General features: G+C 35.4%; 1 protein-coding gene across 2 annotated transcripts; it reads left to right on the top strand.

Annotated features, from left to right (window-relative positions):
• The first annotated feature begins 598 nt into the window (after positions 1-598).
• On the top strand, positions 599-9,393 carry LOC122046895 (probable methyltransferase PMT21). Of its 2 annotated transcripts, none has more exons than XM_042607839.1 (8): positions 599-846; positions 2,047-2,345; positions 2,854-3,002; positions 3,126-3,321; positions 3,903-4,113; positions 4,692-5,364; positions 5,490-5,567; positions 8,772-9,393. In XM_042607839.1, exons 2-8 carry the CDS (start codon positions 2,076-2,078, stop codon positions 8,989-8,991), a joined length of 1,797 nt encoding a protein of 598 aa, XP_042463773.1. In that variant the 5' UTR covers positions 599-846; positions 2,047-2,075; the 3' UTR covers positions 8,992-9,393. The 2 variants fall into 2 exon arrangements, with proteins under 2 accessions (XP_042463773.1, XP_042463772.1); XM_042607838.1 differs by lacking the exon at positions 599-846 and adding an exon at positions 938-1,482 and having other exon boundaries at positions 8,772-9,371.
• The last annotated feature ends 442 nt before the right edge of the window (positions 9,394-9,835 follow it).

Below are 9,835 nucleotides of genomic sequence, written 5' to 3' on the forward strand. Positions count from 1 at the left end.
TTGTATTTTAACACATTCAAAAAGTCAAAATAAATAATGGATAGCAAATTTGAACTCCTTGCAACACCAAGAATCCATAGAAACTGAAATGGGTACAATCAGAGCTCTCTATGTCCATTAGTGGGTTTTGACCGAAATCCACTAATGGACCTAGAGACTTCAGATTACACTCATTTCAGTTCTTGTAGATTCCCGATGTTGCAAGGAGTTCAAATTTGCTATTCATAGTTTATTTTAGCTTATCTAAATGTATTAAAATGTTATCAAAAAATTAATTAAATTTTAAATGTCGTTGATGAAAGAGGAGATAGGAAAGAGAAGAGGGAGAAAAGAAAAACGACAAAAAAAAGTTTGATTGGTCAGAAGGATAAAAAGGGAAGTGCACTTGAAAAAGTGCGTCCTTTGGTAAATACCAAAGTAGCATATGTTTTTTGGTCAATTAAGATATCTAGATGCGTGATTTGATAAATTGTCGTTGTAAAAATACCCAGACCACAATATTTAAAAAAATAGAATATGAAATACAAAATACTGAAATTATTAGCGCTTAGTGAAATTGGTACTTAATTTATCTCCTTCCCCTCTCTCTCTCTCTCTCTCTCTCTCTCTCTCTCTCTCCATGGATGATTGCTTACTCTCTCTCTATAAAGGCCATCGACTGAAACGAAAGCTTCAATCCACTAACAAGTATGTTTATTCTTTGAGTGCAGTGGGATGCCTCTCTCCGCTGAACGCAATCACCTCTTCTCTCTCTCTCCTATCCTCTCTTCTAGCTCGACCTTCTCACGGCAGCAGCAGCGGGGAGTCGAGGACTTCTGTTGAGGCTAAGGGATCGATCCATCGAAGGTGCGGTTTATCCAGATCTGGCTCCGTTTTCATGTCATTTACTTTTTCTGTTGTAGTATGATTCAAAACGGATTCTCCTTTCGCTATCCATTCCACTGGGTGACTCTTGGCTTCTACCGGATGAAGAATGTGAGATCCCTGCCGCTTTGAGTTTCTCACTACTGTTTGCTCTCGCTCGTTTTTTCTACTCCAACTGGTCTTCTGGAGTCCGGCTTGACGGAATTAAGACGCGGATCCTTGATCGAGCATTCTCGATTTCTGATATCTGGGAACGAGTAGATTCCTGTTTCTTTGCCTGGTACACTTCTGCCGGTGGCCGTGGGTTGTGATATAGAATTGGGGCTGAAGTCTGTTTCCAGCAGGATGCCCTTTTACTTCAATTTCTGCTACTCCGTCTCTGTAGGATGGCGTTTAGTCACCTATCTCCGTCTAGTTTTCTGCACTCCATCGTCTTCTTGGTTTGGATAGTCTATTGATCTTAATGAGGATTCAGTGATTAGTTGAGTAATCTCCTTCAGTTGAAAATAAATCGTTATAACTTGGATCTGTTTATGAGTTTGGGCAGAATGGCATTAGATCTACCAGAAGGTGGTGAATTTTTTTCCCCCTATTTTAGTCAATTACACTGAGCTTCAGGTGACGTTTACAGTACGAAATTTGTTACTGAAAAAACTTTTCTTGCAATAGAATGGCATAATTATCTGTGAAATTGTATTTTCTGCTGATCTGTTAAGGCATCTAGGTGTATCTAAAACTCTTAAATCCAAACTTTTGAGATGGTTAGCTCAAGGCAATCAATTTAATCACGCTATAATTGTTCGCACTTTATCATGGGAAATGAGTTTGACATCCTTTTTATTTTGAAATGAGGTGCGATCAAGAATACACATTGATATTCAAGACTCCCCTGAACTACAAATTTCCTCTTGACTTGATTGCCTTTGGATTGACAATGATTTTTGAAACTGTGTTTGTGCCATAAGCAGTCCCAGAATTTGTAGTTAAGGATTTTCTGAAGTACTCATTTATTTTTTAAATGATCAGTTATTTATTTATTTTTAATATGTCAGAATGGTTATGTACTATGTTCATTTATTAATATTGCCTTAACAATTTTATTTTGGTCTGCATTTTTTTTTTATAAAAATGATGGGGTTACTATCCTTGACATTTTGCTGATGTTTGATTGTTTTCTTTCAGGCTTTCATTTTAGGAAGACAAAAGAAATAATGAAGAATAAAGACCCTAGATCAGAAGCATATATTGATAGAAGCTCTAAAATTGTTCCAGCAACTTTAATGCTCATTGTCCTATGTGGGTTTTCTTTCTATCTAGGAGGCATCTATTGCTCTGAAAAGAACAGATACTTTAACATGGATGTTGTGCCAGCTATTCAATTGCGCAATAAATCTTCTGCCACTTCTCTTCAAATTGACTCACTTGAGTTTCCTGAGTGTGGTATTGACTATCAAGATTACACACCATGCACGGACCCCAAGGTATATTCAAGCTCTGATCACTACAATTGATGCAATGAAATCTGAGTTAGTAGGATCTAATAAACCGGAGGTATCAGTATGCATATTCCAACTCCTTTAATAATGCTTTAGAAGTGGCCAAATGTAAAAGTATTGCATTTCTTGCCATCTAATGGATCAATCAGTCTTCTCTTTTTTAGGTTCTCTTGGTGTATTGATTTTTTGCTTTATTTGATTTTCAATTGTCAAAATATTATTCCTAATCTTAAACCTTGATTTTTTGCTAGTCCTATCTTACAATTTACCTTTCTTTACAATTTGCCTTTCTTGAACCTTGATTCAGGATCATGTAGCTATTTTGTTTTGTCATACAATGTTTTACACACTTTTTCAAGTTACAAGTTCCATAAATTCAAAGAATAATAATTATGAGAATTTCAGTAGTTTAATAATGTGGCATCCAAGCATTTGATATGTGGCTCCTGTTAGATATTATCTTGATAGTCACAAGTTTTTTCTTTTCATGTAGAGATGGAGGAAGTATGGTAATTACAGGCTTAGTTTCATGGAGCGCCATTGCCCACCAATGGCTGAGAGAAAAGAATGCTTAGTGTCTCCACCTCTTGGGTATAAAGTGCCAGTGCGATGGCCAAAGAGCAGAGATCAATGTTGGTATAGGTATTCTTTCTTTACATTGTCCTGATACTTTGCCTTGTAATCATAAGTTTCTACAGATTTTTCACTTAGTCATGACTAGGTATTCAGGTAATCCTCATGTTCACTCTTTTGAATATGGTCCAGAAATGTGCCTTATGATTGGATCAACAATGAGAAATCAAATCAACACTGGCTCAGGAAAGATGGAGAAAAGTTCATTTTTCCAGGTGGAGGTACTATGTTTCCCAATGGAGTTGGTGCTTATGTTGAATTGATGCAAGATCTTATTCCTGAAATGAAAAATGGAATTATCCGAACTGCTATTGATACTGGGTGTGGGGTGAGTGCTGAACAATCAAATTGAACTGTTTTTGTTAGTGATACTTCCCAGTAACTTATGTCTACCCCAATTGGTTATAAGACAGCAGTGGGATCATCATCATTTCCCACATTCTTTCTTTTATTGGAACAAGAAATCCCTCTACTCTAACTATACCTTTAAATTGTTAGTCAAACAACCGTTCTCATTTCTTATTAGTTTAGCTCAGATAAGAACTATGCCATTGACTAGCATCCATGTACATGTTGATGGTTATCTTGATAGTCTGAGTATATAAGTTTACCTTCCAGAAATGAGAAATCTTTGTGATTTTTCACCTTTTGAACTAGGCAAAGGTGGTTTGATGGCTAAGGGCTTGAGAATAAGCTAATCATAATGTTCAATATATATCCAACATTCCTTGATCTAGATTTGATCTTGTGATGGTGTGGTCAGACAATATAAAGCAACCAATATCAGATATAAGAAAGTTAATTAGATCCATCACAACATTATTATATATTATGCATGTTTACTGAATCTTTCAACCATAGCATTGCATTTATGCTCAACTAATCTGTGTTGCTCATTTTCACTGATAGGTTGCAAGCTGGGGAGGTGATTTGTTAGACCGTGGAATATTAACTGTTTCTTTGGCACCCAGAGATAATCATGAGGCTCAAATACAGTTTGCTCTTGAACGTGGGATTCCAGCCATTTTGGGCATCATTTCGACTCAACGCCTTCCATTCCCATCCAATTCATTTGATATTGCACATTGTTCCCGATGTCTTATTCCATGGACAGAATTTGGTAATTTTCTGGCTTTGCACATATCAACCAGAACTAAATCAAAAGGCAAAATAAATTTTATTTTATTGTCTGGTAGATTTTTAGGTGCCCTACTTCTACGAACACTATTTATTCTAAAGGAGGACTATACAGCTATGCAAAGTACTCCCACACATGTTTTGGTAGTAGGTTATGATTTTATTTACTAAAAGGATCTAAAAGGGCAAAGGGAAACAATCCTACTTTGCCTTTAAGTCTATACTTCTGTTTGATTCTTAATAATACAATCTTCTTAACATGTATGTTTAGGTGGACTTGCTATTTCTTCCATTTCTCTCTCTGTTTCTCTAGTTTCACCAGTATTTTTTTTTTTTTAGTGTTTATGTTATTGTCCAAAAATTGGGTGTCTTTTATAGGGTATATTCCTTTGTATTTTTTTAGCATGTACTCCATACATGTTCTCAGTACAGCTTTTTTGAAATTGCTGCTTCTCTAGATGCATCACTGTTATAGCCTAGCTATGTGATCCATTGGGACGTTCTTTATATGTAATATATATCTAAGATGGACAATAATAATTTTTTTCACTCATTTTTCAGATGGAATTTATCTATTAGAGATACACAGAATACTTCGACCTGGTGGCTTCTGGGTTCTCTCTGGGCCACCTGTAAACTTTGAAAATAGGTGGCGTGGATGGAATACAACTGCAGAAGAGCAGAAAGTGAACTTTGATAGGTTAAAGAAATTGTTAACGAGCATGTGCTTCAAACTCTACAACATTAAGAATGACATTGCAGTGTGGCAGAAATCTGCTGACAGCAGTTGCTATGATGAACTTAGTGCATCTGCTTATCCACCTAAGTGCGATGATAGCATGGACCCAGATTCAGCATGGTACATTCCACTCCGAACTTGCTTAAATGTTCCAAATCAAAAGTTCAAGAAATTGGCTATAAAATCTATGCCAAGGTGGCCCCAAAGGCTGCATACAGCTCCAGAACGCCTTGGCATGGTACCAGGAGGGAATTCTGAGGGATTCAAGCATGATGAAAGCAAGTGGAAGGCCAGGGTAAAACACTACAAGACATTGCTTTCAGCTCTTGGAACTGATAAAATCCGAAATGTTATGGATATGAATACATTGTATGGAAGCTTTGCAGCAGCACTCATTGACGATCCTGTATGGGTAATGAATGTTGTCTCCTCTTATGGTCCAAATTCCCTGAGTGTGGTATATGACAGAGGACTAATTGGAACCTATCATGACTGGTAAGTCCATGACTATTGTCAAAATCAGTTTCAACTGCCTACCCTAGACCCGTGGAATATCATATATAAAACTTAAAACATACCTTAGATAGTAGTAGTTTAATGATCAAACTCTTTTCATGCAGGTGTGAGTCGTTTTCAACATATCCTCGAACATATGACCTCCTTCATTTAGATGGGCTATTTACTGCTGAAAGTCACCGGTAAAAGTCATTTGAATCTTACTTTTTTCACCTCATTTTCTTCCTTTGGCTGATAACTTCTAATTGTCTGGATTTTAAACAGTGGTACCAAATTTTTCCCTATGGAACTGATGACCTTCAAATTCATTTTTATAATTTTGTTATTATATTATTATTACTATTATTTTATTTTTATGAGAAGGAGTATCTATTTTTGTTTGATGACTGACAGTACCTTGGGAGATACATATTTGATCTAATCTTTGGCTTTGAATGTACATATTTGTGCTAACCTATGAATGCGGTATTTTAGAAGTCTCCACTGCCACCTGTTCCTAGATGTTGTAACCTATACAAAGATATGGACCTTCTCGTCATTTTTCTCTTCAAGCTACTAAGAAAAGTCTATTTGGTTGGCTTCTCATCTATCTGCATTGGAACATCTATATTTTTGTCAGATATAACACCTTTTTTCCTTTTTTTTTCATGCCAAAGATTATTAGTGGAGATCTGTTGGATATCCTTCTTCACTTGACACATGTCTGTTGGAACTGAATTCTAAATTCGGATATCGTGTTTCTACACTTCTATGTGCAATGAAAATTTAAATTCTATTTTATGATTTAACAATTAAATCAAAGGAGTGTTCATAAGGATTTACAAAACAAACATAAACATGATCTTTAATCTAAGCATGCATTACAATCTAACCATTCAAGCAAGATTCTAAAAGCATAACAAAGATAAACTATCATGTGATTGATTCATCTGATGATAATTTAATCATTTTATTTAGACATACAAAACTATCTAATTTAAACATATTAGATTAATTAAGCATAACCTAAATAAAACTATTAACACATGCATCAACATACATATGAATCAAAACATATGTAAAGAATCATACCTCCCAAACTACCTTTGTTTGGGGATGGCTCCAACTATTATGGATTTAGCGAAATAGCTCTTCAATGTTTTGTCTCGAACTTGAGCCTCTTTCATTTAATCTGGTCCATGATTGGAGTCCCTTTCCAACACTTGATCGTATTAGAGATCAAGTGTCGTTTTTGTTGGAACGATCGAAAAATGTCTTCCTCGTGATGAGGAAGAGGCTGCCCAATTACCCCTTCACAAAGGGCTGCCAAATAGTCCTCAACAAGGGGTTGCACCTTCCAAAAATATGCAAGAAGGTGGGTGGCAACAATCCTTCTCGGAGAAGGAAAAACTAGCAATAAGGAGATGGTTCTCTCTATGGAAGAAAGGGAAGAAGATTTTATCTTCTTCCTTTGAGAGGGGGCTGCAACTTGGAGGAGAGGGGCTGCCGAAATTCTCCAAGAATGGTTGATGATCTTCCTTCCAAAATTTTCCCCAAGGAAAAGATTGGAATGGTAGCTGCCGAAACTCCAAGAAAGATGAAAAGGGCTGCCGAAATTTTCCAAAGGAGAAGAAGGTTCTGTCTGAATTTTTTCAAAGAAAAAGGAGAAGAGCTCCTTTCGTACTTCTCTCCAAGAAGGAAAAAGGAAGTGGCTCCACAACTCTTCCAAAAATGGCTGAAGTGGTGGAAGTGGAGTTAATGGCTTCATCTCCAAAAACGTGGTGAGAAAGTAGTGGATTAGGGAAAAAAGAAAAAACAACAAAATTTTTTAATTTTTAATTTTCCTTCTTCCATCTTGACCCATTGGATGTTAGAAATTTTCTAAAATACAATGATGTGAGTCCATCATAATCATAGGTGTATGGTGAGCACACTCGCTTACTATTATGACAATAGAAATCCGATTTGTTGACTCTATGAGGAATTCTTCCATCTCCTTGTTTCCATTTATTGGAAATCACTCATAACATATGATCATATTAAATTTTATTTGTCAATACACTGTTTGATCACATCAAACTTTATTCGTTAAATTCAACTACTTGAAATTGACTTTCTTAAAGGAAAATAGGGAAACCAATATTTGTGTGACTCTCAATGGTTCAGGGATATAGTTAGTCATGGGTTCACAACTCTTTGTGATTCAGGATGATGTTTGTCCTTTATTCTGGCATACTCCTACTAATCCCATCCTATGATCAACTGCTTGATTATAAGATGTTTTAATTATCACCCAATGAATCATGGTAAGAGAGTTTAGTAGCACCACCCCATGACTTCCTAGCTATTATTAAATAGTGTCTGTAAGAACCAATCAATTATGGTTAACATATAGTTCGGTCCCTTCATCTCATATATCCCAGTCAAATCTACAACCATTGGTACATCGAGGGTTGTATATTGATTCGGCAACTACGTGATGTATCTTATAGTGATATCGCATGTTCAAGTAGGAAACTCCTTTCCTAAAACACATCTTTCAGCTCTGATTAGAGACTTCATGCACTATAGAACAATCTATTACATAGGATATCCACACCCATGGGTGTGGTGAATCCCCGACTACGATACATGAGTCGTTACTACATCCAATCTCATCACTTGATGACCCTAATGGAGTCGGTAAATGAATTAAAGTGTAGCCCCAACATATAGAGTCTCAATGTTATCCCGGGTCATAAGGATTACTAGTGTACAACCATAACCAAAGACTTATCCACTCCATAAATGATAACCACTTGGAAAGTCCGTGTGAGGGATGTTCAATAAACTCATAGTATGATCATCCATTTGTATGTTTGAACATCTCTATATCCTTACTAACGAAACGTGGTATACGACATCACAGATGCTAGTCTCTATGTCGAGCGGCCTTTTATCTTTATTTTTATACCGTCCAATTGACTAGGAACATATTTAGAATATACATTCAATATTCCATCATGTGTACCATCACATCTCACTATAGTATATTCAATGACTTTATCTATTCATCTAGCATGAGTATAAAGATAAAGTAAATGCCCAATTGAATTGAATTATATTAAAATAAAAGTTGTTTATTTATAAGAGTTAATAAAGTCAATAAAATCCTAACCATGTCGGCCACCAATCCTTCTTTATTAAGGGAGCTCATTTCAGTTCACTAGTGTGATCAATTGTTGAATGCTTCCACTAATAACATTATTTGTTTGTTCATCTTACATGACTAAGAGCATAAACTGGTCCAGTACCGTTTGAATAGTATGTGAATAACACAAAGTGCTACCGGAATTCCATTCTCACCTTATGACTAAATGCCATTTACATTGCAAATTGACAGCTAGCGTCTTCTGTTTTCTTATCAGGTGTGAAGTGAAATATGTGATCCTTGAGATGGATCGTATTCTGCGTCCAAATGGGTATGTTATAATCCACGAACCAACCCACTTTGTAGATGTTGTCTCAACCATCGCCAAAGGGACGCGATGGGATTGTGAAAAACATGACACAGCATACAACACATCGAAAGAGAAGCTGCTGATATGTCAGAAAAAACTATGGCATGCAAAGGGAAGTCAGCTTTGAGCCACTAGTGAAGAAAGGTGATCATATTCTACTGCAGAAAAATATATAGTGGGAGTGCAGGTTTTTTTGTCAAAAGGCTCGTCGTATTTGATATTTGGTTTTAAGTATCCATAGAAGAATAATAGAAATAAGTTGTTGAACATCTGATAAAAAGGGGACCACATATTCTTTTTACAAGGGTTTTAATTTGGTTTTCGAGAGATTTGAAAAAGAGCATTTATGTTGTGCATATCTGATAAAAGCCGTTGATTTGGAATGGGATAGGAAGAAACGCTACTATAAAAGGCGTATTTTAGTTACAGTTTACAATATTAAGGTGTATGTGGACTTGCTAGAGTGGCAATTTGTTTTAAAATTGTATGTTGTGGTTGTTACTGAAATGATCCTATTTTTTTTGTTGAATTGACATAATGGAGCTCCTAGATTCAAGAACGCCTCCCAAAATTCATCGTCTAAAATGGGAGGGAAAAAATTATGTAAAGGATTATTTATATATTATAAATATATAGTTAATCATATTATAAATACAAAATAAAATAAACTTTTACATACTTTATTTAATTAATTATCATACAATAGATATCAATTTATTCAACTTATAAATTGTAATTTCTTTTTTAAAAAAATTCAAATTAAGGCTTTTATACTTCTTCTAGTAGATTTTTAGAGTATTGCTAAATTTATTAAAATTAATGTGATATTTTTTCTACTATAGTTTACTCGATAAATCAAGAGAACATATGCTATCAAATAAAGAATTTTAATCGTGGAATAAGGTAGTAGTCAAAATTTTAAAAATAATGTAGTAAGGAAAGAGTCAAGAAAATAATGAGTGAAGTTAAGA

The sequence above is a fragment of the Zingiber officinale genome, chromosome 2B (assembly GCF_018446385.1).
Source record: "Zingiber officinale cultivar Zhangliang chromosome 2B, Zo_v1.1, whole genome shotgun sequence".
In the NCBI taxonomy this organism is placed as follows: domain Eukaryota; kingdom Viridiplantae; phylum Streptophyta; class Magnoliopsida; order Zingiberales; family Zingiberaceae; genus Zingiber; species Zingiber officinale.